The 22,029-nt window shown below is 37.4% G+C and overlaps 2 protein-coding genes across 2 annotated transcripts; both read right to left on the minus strand.

Annotated features, from left to right (window-relative positions):
- Positions 1-417: 417 nt before the first annotated feature.
- On the minus strand, positions 418-954 carry LOC112194428. Its single transcript, XM_024334668.1, has one exon. The coding sequence runs from the start codon at positions 952-954 to the stop codon at positions 418-420; it is 537 nt and encodes a 178-aa protein (XP_024190436.1).
- A 3,793-nt stretch (positions 955-4,747) lies between these two features.
- LOC112195085 (glycosyltransferase-like At2g41451) lies at positions 4,748-11,976 on the minus strand. Its single transcript, XM_024335436.2, has 11 exons — positions 11,125-11,976; positions 9,654-9,803; positions 9,395-9,447; positions 8,254-8,362; positions 8,032-8,166; positions 7,656-7,700; positions 6,417-6,604; positions 6,047-6,188; positions 5,646-5,692; positions 5,306-5,393; positions 4,748-5,189 (listed from the first exon to the last, which is right to left on the minus strand). Exons 1-11 carry the CDS (start codon positions 11,452-11,454, stop codon positions 4,890-4,892), a joined length of 1,587 nt encoding a protein of 528 aa, XP_024191204.1. The 5' UTR covers positions 11,455-11,976; the 3' UTR covers positions 4,748-4,889.
- Between the last annotated feature and the right edge of the window lie 10,053 nt (positions 11,977-22,029).

Consider the following 22,029-nt stretch of genomic DNA (forward strand, 5'->3'; position numbering starts at 1 on the left):
ATCTTGAAAAAAGAATTAAAGATAGCAGAAGACATGAGAGGGGGAAAAAATTGGGATTCGAACTAAAGGGATTCGAACATATGAAGTCTCAGCGCATTTGTATGTCAAGGTTGCTTTTCCGCTATGCCACTTTGGCACACGGGGTTATGTCTCACAAATAATATATATATATATATATATATATATATTTATATATAATAAGTGAGACAATTATATCAACCGGAGGCCTCCGGCGGCCTGTGGCCTGAGGCAACCGCCTCACTAGACAACCCTCAAGGCCGGCCTTGATCCACACACAACCAAAGTGAACTATCTTTCTTCTTTACAAACAACACCGGTGTGCCCCAAGGAGAAGTACTGGGTCTAATGAATCCCTGCTCAAGTAAACCTTCAATCTGAACCTTCAACTCCTGAAGTTCAGCTGGTGTCATCAGATAAGGTGCTTTTGATACAGGCAGTAACTGGTATCAGATCGATAGCAAACTCCACTATCCTCCTTGGAGGTAACCCCGGTATCTCCTGGAACACATCAATATACTTAGAAACAATTGAAATCTCTGCAATAACTCTAGCACTGCTCACAGACTCTATATCTGCCAAGACTCCTGCCCTCATAGCAGTATCCGACCTCAGACACCTATAACGAAACACCGGCTGTCCAGGGATTTGGAAAGATACTATCAACTCAAAACAATCAATCATAGCATGATTTGGCCTCAGCCAATCTACACCCAAAATCACATCGTACGTGTGGTCCGGAATCACAATCAAGACTGCAGAGAACTCTCTACCACAAATCATAATAGGGCATGCATCACAAATCATACTAAGCTCAAGAGAAACACCGCGAGGCGATGTAGCACGCAAAGATCTAGCAAGATGCATAAGAGTCAAACCCAACCTGTCTATCACAGAACTAGATATGAAAGAATAAGTCGCTCTCGTATCAAACATTACTCTAGAAAGGTAGTTAAAAACAGACAAGGTACCTTCCACTCCTGTACCTCGTTGACCGATAGCAAACACCCTAGCCTGCCCCGGAGGCAATTGTCTCAGTTGGGTCCCCTACCCACCATCCTGAGGTTGGGTACACTCTCGGCGAAATGCCATGCCTATCTACATGTAAAGCATACCCTGCTTCTTGGCTTCGTGCACGCTCTGGAAGCATGGCCCAACTCACAGCAGTTGTAACATCTTAGAGGCACTGTCTGCCTGATAGGTGCAATCCTAACAGGTACAACTGCCACCCTAGCTGGAGCCTGCTAATGAGTCTGCTGTCTCTTCCAGGACCCACCCTAATGACCCATCAAACTACTGCTCCTGGCAACCGCCTTCCCCTTTCCCTGGGAATCTCTCGAGACCATCATCTCACTCTCATGAATCCTAGCCTCCTGCTCATGAGCCATAGTAGGCAGTCGAAGGGTGGACAATAGTCCTGATCTCATGCTTCAGTCCCCGCAGGAACTTTTGAGCCAAGGCTGCTGCATCCATCGGCCTAACGAACCGGTACAACTGGGAAAACTGTGCCTCATAGTCTCTGACGCTCATATCCCCCTGAGCTAGAGCAATGAGCTCAAGCTCCAACTGCTCCCTCACCGAAGCAGGAAAGTACTTGTACCGGAAGAGTTCCACAAAACCCTCCCAAGTTAAGGTGGATAGATCTCCAACTGTCTGTGTACCGCTCCACCATACTCATGCCTCACCCTGAAGAAGAACGTGGCTATCTTCCTCTTCTTGATCTCAGTACAGATGATCATTTCAAATTAAGTCTCCATGTTCTCGATCCAATAATCGGCCAACATGTGTACCTCCCTGGAATGGAACCACTCCTAGTCTAGTAACCTCTCTAGCCAGCCTAGATAGGCGGGTGGCATCAACTACCTCAACAGTAAGGGGAACAGGCTGCACAACATGCGGTACCTCCACCTCCTCTTCCTCATAGAACTCCTCTACATGAGGGATCCTTCCTCTACCTCTAGCTCTGCCCCCTCCTTGGGGCCTACCTTGGCCTCTAGCTCTGCCTCTCGGAGGATCCATCACCCAAGAAGCATAGCAACACTTGGTTAATACTTGTATAAAACTTAAACACAAGTATAAATTAAATACAAAGACCGCATTAACCAAGACACTAACACAAGAAGGGTACACAAATCTCCTATACTTCAAATACAAAGTCAACCTGTGCTCTGACGACCTAACGTTCAAGACGACACTAAACATTCCCACATACCCAATGACTACATCAATATTGAAGAGTATATGATGGGGATCGGCTGCAGACGGGTCATCACTCGAGTAGTACTGATTATCACCAAATATGTACCTTACGCTCTGATACCAAACTGTCACACTCAGAATTTTGAATAAATGAAATTCAAATCCGAAACGCGATAACTCAACAAATCGCTCAAATGCTTAGAATTCTTTTTTCATTTAAACTAAGCAACAAAATAATTTGAGTCCATAAATGTCAATACAGACTCAGTCACTAGAGTCAAATATTATATCACCAAGTGTTTACATAAACTCAAAAGCATCAAAGTAAAATGCAAACGCTCACTAAGAGCATACTACAAACAACAGTACAATAACAAAATACGTTCTGAACCAAACACTGCTGCAACTACACGCCGCGGTCTCAACCCTTGTTGTCCTAACCTGCAGGAATAACCCCTACCCCATGGAATAGTGCACTAGGTTGCAACAACAAACCCAGTAAGCTTTTTAAGCACGTACGAGTAAACTCAAATAAAATGACTCAAACAACACATGCTTAACAATTTCACAACTCAAGAATAAATTAAAACAACCAAAATCAACTCCGCAAATTAGTAAGAACCCATGTCCCTCATGCACAATAAATGAAAGAAAACACCCAAAACTCTCTTTTAAAAACGTGTACTCATGAATCGCAAGTAACACCCTGGTTGCCCCCATGACATAGGATGGCAGACAGACTAGAGCTCTAACTGAATCGTAACCAATTACCGGCCAAAGGCTTGATATCCAGATATTCTCGCCTCTGTCACTATTGTGACACCAAATCCTCTTACCGAAAATATTTAAAAAGTCTCACATGACTCAACATGTTGCCCCATAACTCAAAGTACTACTTAAACACAATATAATCAACAATTGCATGATATATTGCATTCCCGAAAAGAGTAAATGCTCAAAACAATAACCTGAATAAAATCACAATTATTATACTTCTCACAATGCCACACCATCAAGATAGATATTTCACGTACACACACACACACACACACACACACACACACACACACACACACGTAGTCATCCACTCAGGAATGCCACTAATACCAACTATAGTTCACAATCGCAAAACTCGAGAAAATCATTTTTATAATGAAATCTCATTTTAACTTACCTATGAACCGTAGACGATCAATTTCATATAATTTAAAACAAATATTTATTTTCATAAAACAATTTAGCGATTAAACAAAAACAATAAAGAAAACTTTGTTCATAAATGAACCTCATGAGATTTACTCACCTCTTAATCCCACTGCATCTTCTCTTATAGCCAAGATAAAGTACAGAACACTCTCCGTCAATCACCTAAGTAAAATAAGGTCTCAACTTAGTACACAATTAAAACGAAAGAGTTACAGTTCTAACCGAGCACTAGAACCAAAAATCGAGGATTTGGTCAATCGAGACAAAACTTCCTCTGATACCTCCTAAGGTCTCCGGAACACTTCTAGAATCAATTTATCAAAATTATACGACGATCCAAAGGTCGGATCCTCACAGATTGCAAACTGAGAAAATCGAAACTACGTTAAACCTAGCATGCTTCAAATGATCACAACATGACCCATAATATATCAACATGCTTGTATCGACGAGTATGACACAACAAGGAAAACAGAAGCATAAAAAGTGGTCGGACGAGCCGCCACGCCCCTTCCACAAGCGGTGGCGCGTGGAGCCAACAACCCCCAAATTGGGTCATGAAACCTATGTCAAAATCTTCACAACAACAAGTCCAACAACTTTCATAACTACAACAAAGTCAGATTCTACGCCATTTGGCCAGAATTTACCTCGAAAAGTCAAGAAATAGGAGAAAACCCTATAATCCGATTTCGTTCGATTCTCATTCCTCGCTGCAAATCATTTCAAGCCACTTGGAGGGATTGATCAGCATCTCATGGGCTTCAAAACGTGACTGGTGGCACGGCCAAAGGTGGTCGGAACACGGAGAAATCACGACGGGTCCAAAATCGCTCCGCCGCGTTGCTGCTGCGTCGTCCAAGCGGTGATTCGCCTTGCACCACCACCATAGATCGAAGGAGAAGGAAGAGGAGATTCGAATGGAACCAGTAGTAGCAAAATTGGTGGCCAAACGACGGAGATATGGCCGGAAAACCAAATCTGGGTTGGGTCGGCAACGAAGAGAGAGAGAGCTCGGGGTTTCCGAAAATAGAAACCTAGGGTTTTTTTGGCATTTTCTCAAAATTTCTAAAATTGAAAACTTCTTCCCCTTACCATAACTTCTTCATACAAACTCTGATTTTTGCGTTCCGTATGTCCACGAACTCGTATCGACGTACTGTACGATTTCCATGAAGGAAGTTTTCACAAATTCATAACATATAAAAAGTTGACCCTTGGAATGAAGCGTTCCGAGCAAATAATTGTCCGTAATAATTTCTATTTCACAATTAACATAAGAAAAAGGCACCAAAACAATAATTTGTACCAATTGGGACTTTTATTAATTTCAAGAAATTTACCATAAATTAACACGAAAATCCAAGTCAGTACACTTTCAATCCCTCAATTTTCTCTTCTATAAAAATTCATTTCTCGAAATGTTTGATCACATAGGAAGATGGACTTCTGACATGGCTACATCATTATGATTTAGAAAACATTTGTGTTTCAAATGAAAAATCATCCAAGCCAGGCGGAGATAATGGTGCAACTGCCAAAGGGTGCGAAGTATTGGCTCTGAATTCCAGGAATTTTCTTGCAGTTGCTTGGGAATCAAATGTTTTACCAATCTTCCTCGAAGTAATTGCTCCATATGTGGTTTCCCTAGAGGAGTTGCTACTCTCAACAGACAACAAGAACTGATCTTTTGAGAGAGTTACTTTTACAGCTGATGCAATTACGGAGCTGAAAACACCAGATTCCCTCAAACCTTGTATGATGATCTGCAATAGAAAGAACTCAATAGATTTCAGGACTCTGAGCTTATAAACATGATATATACATACCTACATATTGATCAAACCAAGAAAGACAGGGCAAGACAATTGTACAACACTACCATAGGTGCATAAATCCGAGTCAAGATGCCCTTTCTCAATAGTTTTAAGTTTAGTGCTTTGTCAGTCCACACAATGCGTTCTCGGTACCTAAGCCAACAAAATTTGAGTTTTAGTTGAGGAAGCTTATATATTTATTATACAAGGACCTGACTAAGGATTACTTGCATCTTTTTGTTTAGAGAAATACTATTCCATGAGTGGAATGACAATTAATGGTAATCAAAAGCTAAAAAATAGATGACAATTTTTTCCAGTCATGTAAACCCTAAAGTTCCAATACAGTCACTAAAAAGGTAATACCACAATATGTTAAAGAAATCTCCTGATAATCATCATTACCAGCTAAGCATTTCGTCCTGTGTTGCCGTTGAAGCAATTATGAATGCCTGTAGCAGAAAAAGGAAGAGAGGTGTAAGTAGTATAAATAAAGCTAACCAACTTAGGGGACAATAACCTAATTCACAAGGAAAACTGAAATAAAATATATGGTCTCAGCTCAAAGACGTAGCTACTACAATGTCGACACCACTGATCTTCAAAACATACCACGCTACTATGTCCACAAAAAGTATACAAACATGTCAAACATATATCAAGAGTAAAATAGCTAGTATCATGTCAAGTTGACATGATGAATAACTAGAGCATAACATATGAGACCAAATAAAATAAATTGTCATATCCAGCTGAACTAGAGTACCTTCATAACAAAGGAATAATATCCAGAAATAAGAACTCACAACTCTGTCAAATTCCAACATAAAGCATCTTTTAACATCCTCCTTCGTAGGTTTGCAACCACACCGATCACGTCTAGAGGTCAAATCTGAAAATTTGGGATATGTATAATGCAGAATAGCAGCCTCCTCCAATTTAATCTCACTGTAGAATATTACAAGGATGGCAATAAACTTTTATACATATAGAATTTGAACATAACTAAAAAACATGTTAACATTCTGCAGATAAAAAGGACACCAGTGATCAACTACATGCAAAGAGAGCTAACTTGTAATAGAATGGAATACCTGATCAGCTAATAAAAATTTGATAGAAATTTTATATAGATACATATTTAGAAGTTGATGAAATATTACATAATAACCGTACTTTGGTGTCTTCATATAATTGTGCCATCTGTGTGCACCATTAGGGCGGAGGTGATCTTGAATTCGAGCAGCTGATTTTCCATTTCCATATGTTAAATAATAGTTTGGATTACCCCTTGTTGCTTCTCTATAATTGCCAAAATATACATCTTTTGGAAGATGGTCATAGTTTTTCTTGAACATTGAAACCTAAAACGAGATGAGATGTAAATGATACTGGTAGATGATATCTTATGTTGTTCTTAAAAGCAAACAATCTCTGGAGTAATAATAGCAAAAAAGATAAACTTATCAACAATCTCCAGGTTCTGGTCTTGCCTCAACTAGTAATAGAAGTACCATGCAATTATTTTTTAATTTTTTACATATCATGCTTTTGCACTCACCAAAAACAAAGTCATTGAATAGAGATCAAATTTTTCTTCAAAAGAAAAAACTGCGACAATTTCTATTGGGACCTCCTAATCTACTTACTAGACTTCCCTTATTTTTTAATTATTAAATGACCTATATATCTTTATATGAAAAGACTGTTACAGACAACAAAATATTAAGAAAAAATATACATTTTTGTTCTCTCTCCAAAGCTTTATACTAATTTTATTATTCGTTTCCATTTTCAAGTCTCATTTATGATTTTATTTGTTCATGAAAGCTTTCGAAGATTCAAAAGAAAATGCCTTTAAAATTACTTCGTGAATTATACAAGAACAAAGCTATGATGCAATAGATAAATATTAGATAAATGTTCTTCTCATTAGTATAACAAGATCATGAAACGAGGGATAGAGAGCCATCGTGTAAACTAAACCAAATAAGCCTGTAAAGCGGCATATAAGATAAAGTTAAATAAAAATAATAAAATGAGCAAATTTAATTTTTATAACTATAAAACATGAAAAATTAGGCTTGAAAACAATTATGGTAATATTTTTTTAATTAGTTATCAAGCTATGACTTTTTTCAGTAATTATTTTAAATTTTCTTTTTTTGGAAAACAAATAATTATGGAAGCATTAAAACCTATCTTTAATGCTCGAAATATTCCATTTATAAGTAAGGTTAAGTTAAGTATTTGAAAGAGGTTTCGATAGCAAATTTTACTTTTTAAAAAGTAAATAAGAGGTGTAAAGAGCATGAGAGGTCAAATAATCAAAGGAGGTCCCAATAGAAAAACTCCCTGCTCAAAAACTGCACAATACATGAAAAAAAAAAACATGGGAAAATAATGGAAGAATACCTCACTAAAAGGTTCCTTGATATCGTCTCGCTCTACACTACTTTCCTAAAAAGAAAGAAAGCACATGTCACCATATATGAACTCATTATCAGATTACCATCACTATAAATTTGAAAGGTAAAGAGAACATAAACTGATCAACTATAATTTCTTAACATCAAACAAATGCATCAAATCACCACCAGTAAATCCATATAAAAGGATATACAGCTAAGATCAAATCATGTCTTTCACATAAGGTTGGGGCTCCAACATAACGAATACAACTACTTTTCACTATATATTTTGTAGAGTACAGATCCACATGATATGTCATGAATGAAATATATACATATACACACACATAGAAATCTATATTTCAAATTTTTTAACTCACATAATTTGGAAAGATAACCATATCAGCATCTCCAGGCACATCGGATAACAACTGTCTCAAAGAGTACTCTCGAGTGCCAGCTGGATATATTAGCTCATCAGTATCAAGATGGATAATCCAATCCATGCCAGCTTCCTAAAATAGTAGAAAGAAGATGGTAAAAGCTTTGTCAATATGAAAAACAACTTAAATTGTGTCACGTAATGCAAGATAAATTCATACCCTTGCCATGACAATAGCCATCTCCATGTTAAGGGATTGCTTTACAAACAACTCATAATTACATGGTTTATAGAAGAAGGTTGACAGCCAAGTCTCGTTCCAAATTCGGCTAAACACCACAAATACAAATTCAAATAAAAAATTAAGTTGTGAAAAAACTTTCGGCTAATAGTAGTAAGCAACATGAAAGAACAAAAGGGTTGTCACCACCATCTACAACTATTAATGAGGAACATCATAAAGGTCTGTCTATACCTGGTACTAAAAAGACATTTAACAAACAGATATTGATTCATCTATTTCTCCATCGCCTAGCAACAGTTTCATAGTGACTTCTTTGTTATAGCGAGGGTGAATTGGGTGAATCCATCTTCTTGTGTTTCCTTAGCTATTAATATAGGCTTTTGGTAGTGTAGAAAAAGCAAATGTATTATGGCAGGCCTTGGTTAGAAGAAATGCCACTATTTTTAAGGGTTAATTAGAAGATGGATGCGTCGTGAGAAAAGTGCGTCACTACTTCATTGTGGGCTTCGTCTATATTGATTTTAGACAAATCTCTCTTCCTCATTCATTGGGATTGAGGAGCTCCAGTATGCTATTTTTCAGAATTTCATTGAGAAATTGAGAGTACTTTAAAAAATATATGACAGCGTTTTCCTTTTCTTTTGTCTTGTTGCAGGTGGACATGATATCCACTCTACAGGACAATACTATTACATACTCGGTTTTATTTTTATTTCTAAATATTAAGCGCATCCCCTTAACACTCTATATAGCTACCTCATGTGTAGCATTTTACTTGATAGCCACATAATATTCTTTTTCCTCTCCCTTTAGCTTCAATCTCTAATGACAAAGTAAAAAAAAAAAAAAAATCAACATGAAGAGGTGCTCCAAATAATTTTCTCTACCCTTGCATATTGACTTTTTAAGTAAGTAAACCCTAAACCCTTAAAAACTACAACATTGATAGGTTCTCCAATAATAACTTTTTAAGTCTTTTGTCAGAAAATTGAGAAACGAGTCTATTCCAGACATTGACCTTCAACATTGAAAGCAAAGTTCTATATCTTATACTTACCCACTCAAAACGAGAAGTGACACAAATAAAATACCGTATCCAAATTTAAAGGGTACCAACCTTTTAGCTTGTTGCTCCTCTAATTCCCTTGTCCTGTGTATAACCTTCACTCCCTGTAATACATGTGTAGTATCCCATGATAATGATTACTTGGATAACAAGAACTAAAAGGAAAATTTAGTTCTTGTAGCTGTTGTTTGTTTTGTCCATCGAAAAAAAAAAAACTAAAAGCGAATTAACTTAATAGATATCAACTGAGTTTGACAAGTTAAATCACCAATAAAATCTTGGTAAGGTGAAGCATCTGAACTAGACTTACTGGAATGGTTTCTAAGACTTTAGTTACATTCGGAGATGCAGCCTGCCCTTCCACAAAAAGGAGAAAATTCGAAACTCCAACAACCTTATGATAGAAGATCCATGGCAAAGTTTGTTCTAAACCAGCAGAAGTGCTTGTTTGAATACATATCTGGCAAGTAAAATATTACTGATGGATCATAAAATGCTTCTTCAAACTTGGTTGTATAAATATGCACAACTAACGCATGAAGACCAATCACAAAATGACTAAACAATGTTATACACAAAAGCAAACTGGCAAGTATGAAATACCTAGATAACAAAAGATATGATCATAAACTGAAATGAGAAGAATTACAATGTATAGACTGGCGGAAAATGACATTTGCATATCTCTAAGAAATGGCTATAAACAAAATTGATCTACCAATAGAAAACTAACTCAATCCACTACTTGAATTTCAAAAGATCTATTCGCACCATTAGGAGGAAAGTTGCCATATTGAAGTAATAGCAAGATACTAATTTATTAACAAATATCAACATATATCACATAGGAAGCCTTCTTTGTTGTCAACGAAAGAACATATCATTGATACTATAAGGCTAAACATATATAAAGGAAGACCAAAGATCGATCATTCTAAACTGAGTCAAAACTGAACAACAAGGTCAAATACAATTCTACAACCTAGGAGAGTTAGGTTTCTTAGGTTACTTATCTGAAAAGAAGTTATAGCAGAGTTCTATTTCCAATTGTTTGCAACATTGAAGAACATGTTGGTATTAAAGATAAATATATACTAATATGTAGATAAGAAAATGCAAAATTGTTCCAAATGATATGGGTTTGTTGAACTGCTTTTGGATACAGTTTCCTGTTATATGTATTACTCTCTAGTTCCTGAGCAACTAAAAATTAAGTATGTTAATCAGTATGTAATACATGTGACTCATAAATGCAGTTTTAAGTTATTGTCTTCTGCCACAATGTTTGATGTATTAAGCGGAATATATTATATTGTTTCTTATGCATTAATTTGGGTTCTTTGAATGATCATATATCAATGGCTATATAAGAAGGGCTACTTAGTAGGCCATTATAAATAAATAAATAAATAAATAGTAAAAAAGTTCTCAACAATTTCTGCTCGCCGCCGGAAGCATGATTTGACATAGTGACTCCAAGTATCTGTAGTGTGATGCCAATAGTTTTTCAATTTCTCTGTAAGAGTGGCCCCTATCTAGCGGTGTGAATCTGGTAGTTTCTAGAATGCACGAAATTATTAATCAGAAATGGTTATATCATGGGCAGTTCGTATCAGGGCCAACATTAATCAAGCTCAAGTTGAACAAAACAAGTAAATAAACCCAGATCCCAAATCCAATCACAATCCACACCAAAGACATATCAAAACTCAATTGAATCAATAGAATTTCATCAAAAACCTAAATCAAATTGAGCATTAAAAGAAAAAAAGGCAATCAACCTGGGGCCTCAGATCGGAAGCGTAATCAAACTTCCAGTCCCTATAGTATGGGAACGACGGTGAGCGACTCTGACCGAGAGGATCGACGCAGTCGGAAGAACGTGAAGAAGCGTGGACTACGGGCCTGGGGAGGCTGCCCATGCCGGGGAACTCGTGGTGGTTAGGTGACCAGCGGGTGACGGGATCGTTGAGACCGCCACGCCATTGGAGAACGAAAGCAAAGACGGCGAGAGTGAGAGGGAGGACGGTGAGGAGCAAGAGAAGGCGGGAAGCAAAGGTCTGAAAGGAAGATGATGCAGAGGAGGAGGAGGAAGAGTGGTGACCCGCCATGAGAGAAACAGAGTGATGGATTCATATATATAGGATGGATGGAATATATATGAGAAGAGAAAGACAGAGGAAATTTTCTCTCTTTGAATCATAACAAAATTGCAACCTGAACAAGGAGAATGAATGATGCTGGGAATCGTTTCGTCGTTACCACCTTCACATAATAATGGTTATAAATATTATTTCCCATAAAATATTATTTTTTCTCTTTATTCATAAATGCAATAACTCACAGAACCAAAAAAAAAAAAAAGGAAATAAATGTTTTAAAAGATTTCTTTTCATTTTTGGATTTTTAGTCTCAACATTTTGAAAATTCACTTGCCAAAAAAAATTTAAAAGAAATTATTGTACCAAAATAACTTTAAGAAAGTCAGTCGACAATTCTTGTATAAAATAGTAGATTTCTAAAAAATGAAAGACAACTAAATACGAAAAATAGGCTGTTTACTGTGCATTATGTCATGCAGTTTTTCCTTATCCTCAAACAGCCTAAGCATCTACGTTGGCGTATACTACTAATGTTGTTGTCTATTAGTTATAATATTTGTGGTTTGACGTTGTGGTTATGAGTTAAGCGTTTGGCTCGTGAAAGATATAGTCAACACCTCCCTTATTGTTCTTGGTTCCTCCGTTTTAATCTGACAAACATGTTGTGGTGGTTGGTTTCAACAAGATTTATGATTGGTTTAACTACTGTGGTCAATTTTTGGAAAGTTGTAAAATTTGGAATTTGGTGTTTTGGTTGGCAATGATAATTGGCATTCCATTGGCAGCGGTTGGATGTTGCCCAATGACAAGGGTTTGATTTTTGGTGTTGATTGGATTTGCTCATCTAGGCATATTCGCACCAAACCTTGTGGTTTTTTCAAAGCTTTTTTGTTTCGGTTTTTTAATAGAAGCAAAGCAATTCACTACAAGCCCTAAGTTCAGTTTATTATTATTATTGGAACCAGTTTTGACATATTTATTTTTATTTTTATTGTTATATTGTCATATTATTTTTGTTGTTATTATTGTAAAATTGTTTTGTTCTTGTTCTTTTTAAGAGACAGAAAAATTTATTATACTCAAGAAGAAAGATTACAACTTTGAAAGTGACCGATCCTTGCATCAACATCATACATTTCTCCTGCTATGATATCGGCTATAAGGTTGTTATCATCAACAACTTGAATGAGTCAAGGAAGTCCAACTTTTAACCAACTATACAGCCTATTTTGCACGCTACAGAACTCTCAGCTAAATGAGCAGCCAATGTCAGTGCACTCAGAAAGAATCATATATAATGACGAATTATGTAGTGGTGTACCTTATTTTAAGTGGTGGAAGTGTGATTGAGTGATATGAAATAAATAATATTTACTACACGGAGGATAGCGGACAACTTCTTCAGATATATGGGTACATGAAGAGTGGAATGAATGTTGGAGAATTAAGATTTGAGATACTGCGGATAGAACTCTTCCAAGCTCAGTTCCGTTGTGTATTGGATCGACGAAAACACATATCCCTAGTAGGATTGCTGCCATCGACGAGCACCCGACCGTCATGCAAGAGAACGGCGATGAAGTTTTACATGCGTGGGGGTGGTCGTCAGGTTCTGAATATCAAACCTAGTACCGGCGGGATTGTTTGGCTTGTAAACAACTTGGTTCAAAACCGGCTCTTGGACAAATTCTCAGCCTGCTGACCCTTGTGATGTCCCATTGATTATCATCACATTTTCATTAGGAAGTAAAGTCATGTCGCCCATGACTTGAGGTCCAGGCATGGTCTCCAAAGTCCACTGAGGGTTGGATCTGTTATTGTCATCCAAGTGCAAGTGTTCAAGGCATCTAGAAAAATCTCTTTTTTCAAAGCCTTACCGGAAGACCCTAACGGAGCTTCGCCACAAACAAGAACTTCTGCCTCCTCCGAAGTACCATTTTAGCCTTCCATGGTAGCAAGACTGCGAAACCTGTGCTCAGGCATGATCTCGAATCACCATCTGGTATTGTGGAACAAGTCTTTCCTACTTTTCTAGTAACATAGTTAAATAGAATTACACGGTTGTTCACTTGTTTGCATATATAAATAAATTCCATCCATGTAAAAGAGATCACTATATATTTTAACTTTTGTTAATTTATTATGTTCCTCGTTTTTAACCAATCAAATCTTTCAGTGACTAGTACTTATTGCTAATGATTTAATTCATAATATTATATTGTTCACGTGGAGAGAAAGGGGGTATCCCCAATGTCTGAAAGAGATCTGTAAAAAAGATTGGGGGGTCCAGACCCAACAAACCCAATGATAGTTCCACCGTTGCAGGAATAAGAAATTATTTCCATTCATCAAGTTGTCTTTTATGTTGAATCTCTAATTAGGAAATGAAATGAAAAATAAGGTTTAACTAAAGTCAAATTTCAACAAACAACCTAAATTGATTTGCCAACTATAGGGTGCTATTCCAATTCCATTCCATTAAGAATTGTCACGTTGCATAAATTACCAATTTTATTATTAAAGCTCAAGAACTTATATTCTCTTTATTATCAAAGTTGTATCTCGCTTTACAGAGTGATATTTCTCATATTGCCAGCAAGCAAGTTCTCCAAGTTTCTTGATAATAAATTTTCAAATCCTCTGAATTTACAAATTCTGTTTCAATCATTAGGGAAGTAGCTAGTTTGAACAACTCTTGAATCAGTATAGCTTCCCATTTAGATGGAGGACGATAAATTCATCTTCATTGATAATGTCGAGTTGTGAAAACAGAGTCATGAAAGATAAAAATACCATACTCCCTTTGAACTTTTTAATAATATTTGATCTTTAATCTCGTTTTACTTCCATAAATGCCTTTGAGTCAGATTTATTGATTTTTTTCTTTTTCTTTGCCAAATTTTGTTTTCCCTTTAATTTCTTCGTCTTCCTCACAACCTCTACCCTCAAATTCCCAAAATCCTTAACGAATTCACCCCTAAATCGACCTCTATTCCCTACATGAAGAAAGAGCTAATACAATTAAGCTTTACTTACTTCTAATCCCACAAAACAAAAACAAAAACAAAAACAAAAACAAAAACAAAAACAAAAACAAAAACAAAAAAAAACCCAAATTAATTCTGGTTGTTCCAACCTTAATTGCTCATCTTACCTCAACCCCTAACTCGTCCATGAATCACACTCTCTCTCTTCCACTGTCCCCCTGTGGTTGTCCAGCAATAGTTGAAGCGTGTGTGTTCCGTGGCCAGCGTCGTCTCTCAAGGAGAATATATTATTGCACTCGTGACCAAAGAATCTTGCTCCGACAATAATCTATTGCAAAAGGATTTGAGATTCTCAAGAGCTACAGGGAAGCAATTGCCTTTCCAATGAGGAGGAACATGTCTTGGGTTTTAGTCGTCGAAATTGCGTTGTTCCAGCCATAAACCTGTGTTAATGACACCAACGATGATGTTGGATCCCCAATCTATAGCTGTAGTATGCCGCCATTGGCAGTGTCATTTTTGTCGAGTCTAAAAAATGGTGGGGATCTCATTATATTAAGTTATTGAAGCTCATCGGAGAATATGCCAAGGATTTTGAGATGCTTGGTTAGCTCGTCGACTTGTTGTACGTGCGGTGAGTTTGGTAGAGAAGCAATTGAACACGGTGGTGTAGACATAATAAAGAGAGTCATTTGTTGCGACAATGCTGTGAAGGGTGGAAGTGTACCAATACTTGACAGTGGAGTGTTGCGAGGGCTTCATGTTATTTTGGACAGGGACAATGTATTCTACTAGTAGTATTTTTAATGGAGTAGGCCAGTATTAATAGGAACAAAAAAATTTCGCTAAAGAATAGAGAGGGATGTGTGTTGATCTTATCGTGGTTTTGGAAGGGGGGGGGGGGATTTTGGAAGGGAGGGAGAGAGAGAGTAAATTTTACTTAAGTGTACTTTAGAAAGTAAATTAAGATTGAAGCCAAAATATTAATAAAAAATTCACTCCTCTTTCATATTCTCTTTACCATATCACAATATATCATAATAAGACCATTGAAAACTAAGAGACTAATATTCTAATAATTGACATTATCATATACCGGATGGAGAGGCTGCTATGTCAATTTGACATGGTCGGATTATTAACTATTGAAAAACAAACTATATATCTTATATATTAGACAAGGTCCCTTTTACTTCTATTAATATTTGACAACATTTACCAATTACATTTTTTTACCTGTTTTCGTAGTTTACACCAGTTTCATTGCCCAAAAAACATTCAATTGCTTTAACAACCAATTTAGATTTCAAGATTCTGTCAGGCGTAGATGTATCCCTCATTTATTGGAAGTAGCAACGATGTACCGCATTTAATGTATATTTTCAATACGTGGAACATTTGTGTTCACTGTAACTCTAACAACATTTTCCTTACGTATAACATGCATGCAAGTATACCCACAAGTGCAATGCAGCAAAAATTTTCTACAAAACCATGTCATACATGTCTGCAATCTCCATTATAAAGCATGCAAACAGTATAAATAGGACACAATTGGAACTATGTTTCTAATGGGGAATATGATTTTGAAAAAATAATAATGACTTGACCTAGTTATGGTCGTTTGTTCCACACAAACTTGACAAACTTGTTAATATATATTTTTCATGCTACTTGTTATTTTAACCTCTTAATCAATTTTCCTCCTAATAACGTGTTTGTCACCCGAATTAACTACCATTAACACCAAACCAGTTGAGGAATTTTGAACTCCAGAATTGACAGCTTGGAGATATGATGATTAATCACGGTTAAACATCCTATTGGACATATATTTGTTCCAATGCTTGTGCTTGGGAAAAATGATCAGGCCAAAAAATGTTCTTTGTTAGTAGTTCATGTGAATGATAAATATGTAGAGATACTTGATAGTACACCAAATTCGGAAAAAATATATATATATCATAAGTACGTGAGGCACATGCGACAGTAAGTATGTTAAATATACGATATAAAAATCAATGATACCAAATTCGTCTTATAAATTCAATGATACTTTATTGTTTTTTAGGGAGCTAGCTGTTGTGAATGGTAAGACTAATATCAATACGTATTGACTTTGTATTGCAAACATCCATATTGGACAACATATTTACTGAAGACATTGTGGAACATTTTTATCCACCATGTGCATTAAGAAGTCTGTCTTTCACTGTTGACGGAAGCGGGTCAATACGGCCTAATATTACTTTTTTTGACTATTTGTAATAAGAAATATGTAACGAGATGGTAAAAATGGGCTGAAGGGGCAATGACAAAGCTATGTAAGTGTGAAACCATATATCGATACTACCATGCGGTGTTTGAATTGTTGTGCTAATTTATAACAATTGTACATGCAATATAATTGACCGGTCACATGGTAGAGGTAATCACCGATTTTTATTTTTATTAGACCCTTTTTGTCACTAGTTTAGTCAAACTTCGTAACTGTTTGGCTCCAATTTTGTTGCAGCTGGTCAACAGTCTCTTTTCTTGAGCGGGCGTGCCAGCACCTTTCGGGTGAGGTCATCGGGGGTGTCCCTTGACCTGACTTCTGTCAAGCGATTGTAGATGAGGAGAGCACCAACCTCGTCGCGGGATTCTTTGTGCCTCGTGGCGAGGACTTTTGCTGAGCTTCTTGAAAATCACAATCGATACTCGATGTTGTAGATCAAGCAGAGCGAGAACCACTGGGAAGTGAGGAGAACTTGCTAAAGCATGACTTTAGCTTGGCTGGTTTGCGAGGGCGTTACCCTTGCTTGGTCGGTTCTGTAACCGTTGTGGTCGCGACACTACCGTCGGCTCCCGAGGAGACTAGGACCGAAGTACGTTGGCAGAGGGTTTATTGGCACTGAAAGTCGGCTTCTGAGAAGACTAGGACTAGGAGTGTGATCACCGGTAAGAAAAAGAGAAGGAGAGGAGTTGCTCTTAGACAGGTTGCTCTAGAGAGAACTTAGATCATCTTAGAGATGTTTTGATGTTGTGAATGTGTCTTGGTGTTGGTGTTTGGTCGTGGTACTACAATCGACTCTCGAGGAGACTAGGACCGAAGTACGTTGACAGAGGGTTTGGCGGCACTGAAAGTTGGCTTCTGAGAAGACTAGGACTAGGAGTGTGATCACCGGTAAGAAAAAGAGAAGGAGAGGAGTTGCTCTTAGAGAGGTTGCTCTAGAGAGAACTTAGATCATCTTAGAGATGTTTTGATGTTGTGAATGTGTCTTTCAGAATGAGAGGAGAAGGTGTTTATATAGGGAAGAAAAAGAAGAGTGAAATGATGAGTGGAAGAAAAATAATGAAAGTGGAGTATGGAAGTGATTTGTAAAATATGGAAAAGATAGAGAAATGATGAAATGAAAGCAAAGCATGAAGGTGCAGAAACATGGAAGTGATGATGATCTATTAAAGAGATTATAGAAGAAAAATATATCCAAGGAAAAAGAGAAAAGCATCTAGCTTTCTTCATGTGGGTAGGAAACATGAACATGATGAATGTTGAGCTGGTTTTAGGTCAGTTTCGGCCCCTTTATTCCTTCAATTATTTCTCCACCAAGACTTCAGAATGAGCCTTAGACTTCTTCATAAAAAATGTTCCACTATGAGTGTAGATCATCCTGACAAATTTTCAGAGCTTTATTCCATGCGGTTGGGTCGGAAATGCTGCTGGACCTCCTATAGGTCCTGTTTTCCAGTTTTGCTTCTGTAGAAAATTGGACTGATTGTTTGAAGGCCTTCCACTCAAAACTAGCTCTGGTACTCTTCATAAGAAATGATCCTTGGGATGTCTAGTATTAATCTGAAAAGTTTTAGCTCATTTAGATTTCATTTGGTTAGTCTGCCGTCCCTCCTTCCTTGTTTAGCTCCGTTTCTCCCAGCCGATGTAGAATGTGCTAAAGTTGACTTTTCATGCTTCCATGCTTCCATAGTAGGCTTTATTTAGCCTCTAAATATATATTTCGAGCTTGTTGACAATATATAGCTTGAGCCACTGATATTGGCTCAATTTCTCCAAAACGTGCATTGTCAGGCCAAAATGTTCATTTTGGGTCCAAACAGTAACATATCGCATGGCCTATCTATTCTAATAGAGAAATATCAATGGAGAGACTTAGCTGGCAGTATATATCGATATTATCCCCCAAATTAATTCTGGCTGTTCCAACCTTAATTGCTCACCATATCCCTTACCTCAACCCCTAACTCGTCCATGAATGACACTCTCTCGTCCACTGTCCCCCTAGGTTGTCCAGCAATAGTTGAAGTGTGTGTGTTCCATGGCCAGCGTCGTCTCTCAAGGAGAATATATTATTGCACTCGTGACCAAAGAATCTTGCTCCGACAATAATCTGTTGCAAAAGGATTTGAGATTCTCAAGAGCTACAGGGAAACAGTTGCCTTTCCAATGAGGAGGAACATGTCTTGGGTTTTAGTCGTCGAAATTGCGTTGTTCTAGCCATAAACCTGTGTTAATGACACCAACGATGATGTTGGATCCCCAATCTATAGCTGTAGTATGCCGCCATTGGCAGTTTCATTTATGTTGAGTCTAAAAAATGTTGGGGATCTCATTATATTAAGTTAGACAAGCTCGTCGGAGAATATGCCAAGGATTTCGAGACGAGACGCTTGGTTAGCTCGTCGACTTGTTTTGCGGTGAGTTTGGTAGAGAAGCAATTGAACACGGTGGTGTAGACATAATAAAGAGAGTCATTTGTTGTGACAATGCTGTGGAGGGTGGAAGTGTACCAATACTTGATAGTGGAGTGTTGCAAGGGCTTCATGTTATTTTGGACAGGGACAATGTATTCTACTAGAAGTACTTTTAATGGAGTAGGCCGGTATTAATAGGAACAAAAAATTTGGCTAAAAAATAGAGAGGGATGTGTGTTGGTCTTGTCTTGGTTTTGGAAGAGAGAGAGAGAGAGAGAGAGAGAGAGAGAGAGAGTAAATTTTACTCAAGTGTACTTTAGAAAGTAAATTGAGATTGAAGCCAAAATATTAATAAAAAATTCACTCCCCTTTCATATTCTCTTACCATATCACAATATATCATAATAAGACCATTGAAAACTAATAGACTAATATTCTAATAATTGACATTATCACATACCGGATGGAGAGGCTGCTATGTCAATTTGACATGGTCGGATTATTAACTACTGAAAAACAAACTATATATCTTATATCTTAGACATGGTCCCTTTTACTTCTATTATTTGACAACATTTACCAATTACATTTTTTTACCTATTTTCGTAGTTTACCCCAGTTTCATTGAGAAGTTTTAAATACACACCCCAAATTACTTAATACACACTCCATACTGAATACATCACCCATTTAATTTCTCATTCTAATATTTTACTAAATACACAACCCAAAGTACCTAAAATATCCTTAATCTCAAAAACCATGAAATATCTTATTATTTGACTATATTAAGGCTACTATTTAATATGATTAGTATATTCTAGTATATTAATTGATGTTTTGTAAATAACCATATTGATTACTTGTGTTTTTTTTTTTTTTTTTTTTTTTTTTTAAAAAAAAAAAACCCCACCCCATTCCCACCCTTGATGGGGCTCGAACTCTTGACCTCTTATATATGAGACCAAAGCCTTACCACCCCACCAAACACACACACCCTTATTGATTACTTGTGTTAGTTATTGAGAAATCCATAAAAATTTATTATTATTCCCTTTAAATAGATGCATATAAATAGGTATTGCATTATTTGAGTTCTCATCCACCAAACACCATGTTGATCAAGTATAAAATTATGAGTTGAACATTTAACCAAAACTATATCAGTAGTTTCTCCACAATGGCGGAACTACAAAGTTATCATTAGAGAGGCCAAACAAATTAACAATTACAAAGTTTTTTCACCCGTGATGTTTTATATTAGAAAATAGGGGAAATGCTCATTTACCCAATTTTAGCTTAAAATCTGCCCACTTGCTCCACTAACTGTTTTTTAACCCCATTTACCCAAAACACTCTAAGGGATTATTTCCCCTTTACCCAATTAATTCTTTTTTTATTCTTTTTATTTATTTTTGAGACTTTTTTGCCCTCTCCTTCTTTCTCACTTAGAGGAAGAAGTCATCCTCCACCTTGCCGGACTTCGGTGACCAGTGGGCAGCCGCCGACTCCGGTGATCGGAATCCGGCGGCGGGTGACAGGAATCCGGCTACCGGACTGGTGACCGGATTCTGGCGTCTGAATTTATTGCCCCCTAATAATACCCAGTAACCATATTATTGCCCCCCAGTAATCATATTATTGCCTCCTTGCCCAGTGATCATATTATTGTTGCCCAATGAATTGTATAAACTCCCAAAACCAAAATGAATACACTAAAGGCACAATTGATCAATTTATAATCATATTATTGCCTCCCAATAATCATATTATTGCCCCCAGTACTATGATTATTACCCCAGTAGAAACATTATTGCCCCTCAATAATGTTATTATTGCCAAGTCAATTTTAAAAAAGTTTGCTGGGCAAGGAGGAGCATAAAACAAAGAAATGGGAAATAAACATACTTAATCCCCCCACTTTATCAAGAAAAGCAATAACCTCTCTTTTTGGCTGTAATGGATGATTAGCTTGATTATGCTTAAGTGCTTCAATTTAATAAAGACAGCGTTGCATTCTTATAACTAATAAAGACATCGTTGTCGTCATAATGCCGAGCAGACGGCGGCATAGTGCCTGATTGTGTTCAAGCAGACGGCGGGGAACCTTTTTCCGGCGTTGTCTCAGCCAGGCTGTCGGTTTCTCTCCTCGGTTTCTTCCTAGGCGTGGAGATTAGTGAGAAAAGTTGTTGTTTTGAAGCACAGGTTTGCTTCGATCCCGAAGTAGGGGGTGATCGGCGTTCTGATTGGTCGACCTGGGATTGAGGACCTTTGATTGGCTCCCTTTCAAGGTGGTCTCGGCGTCTTGGGTTGTCTAATCGGATTTGGAATCGGGTCAAGGTCGGGCTTTCGTGTTTGAGTTCGACGTTGATCTCCAGATTTGTGGTTGGACTTGGTGGTTGGCACGGTGGTGCGGTGCTGCTTCTGATGGGGGCTGGAATGTTTGCCTGGGTCGACGATGGAGTAGCCAGCGGTGATGGCCGAGAAGCCGCCAAGGAGGCTGTTGCTAGATCGTCGACAGTGGTCTGGGTGAGGAGGCGGATGAGAGAGAGAGATCGTTGATGGTGGTCTCGGTGAGAGAGAGAGAGAGAGAGAGAGAGAGAGAGAGAGAGAGAGAGAGAGAGAGAGAGAGAGAGAGAGAGAGAGAGAGAGAGTGTGTAATTTATGAATTAAAATAAGGGCGAAACTGTCAATAGCTGTTAGATTGGGTAAATGGGGTTAAAAAACTCTTGGTGGAGTAAGTGGGCAATTTTTGGGCTAAAATTGGGTAAGTGGTCACGGCCCCTCGAAAATAAATGGATTAATCATATCTCTTAGGGAAAAAAAAAGGAAATTAACTAAAAAATGGGAGTAAAGCGATCCGTTTTAAAAACATTTAATGCCATTGATTTTGAAATTCTAAATATTA

This window comes from Rosa chinensis, chromosome 3 (genome assembly GCF_002994745.2).
Source record: "Rosa chinensis cultivar Old Blush chromosome 3, RchiOBHm-V2, whole genome shotgun sequence".
In the NCBI taxonomy this organism is placed as follows: Eukaryota; Viridiplantae; Streptophyta; class Magnoliopsida; order Rosales; family Rosaceae; genus Rosa; species Rosa chinensis.

Bases quoted from the DNA above. Each gene is read 5' to 3' on its own strand.
- LOC112194428 (XM_024334668.1), bottom strand. From the start codon at position 954: ATGTTTGATACGAGAGCGACTTATTCTTTCATATCTAGTTCTGTGATA.
- LOC112195085 (XM_024335436.2), bottom strand. From the start codon at position 11,454: ATGGCGGGTCACCACTCTTCCTCCTCCTCCTCTGCATCATCTTCCTTT. The intron at 8,363-9,394 runs GTTGGTACCCTT...TGTGGTGTTTAG, and splicing joins GAGGAGCAACAAGCTAAAAG to CCGAATTTGGAACGAGACTT. The intron at 8,167-8,253 runs GTATGAATTTAT...CTACTATTTTAG, and splicing joins TGGCTATTGTCATGGCAAGG to GAAGCTGGCATGGATTGGAT.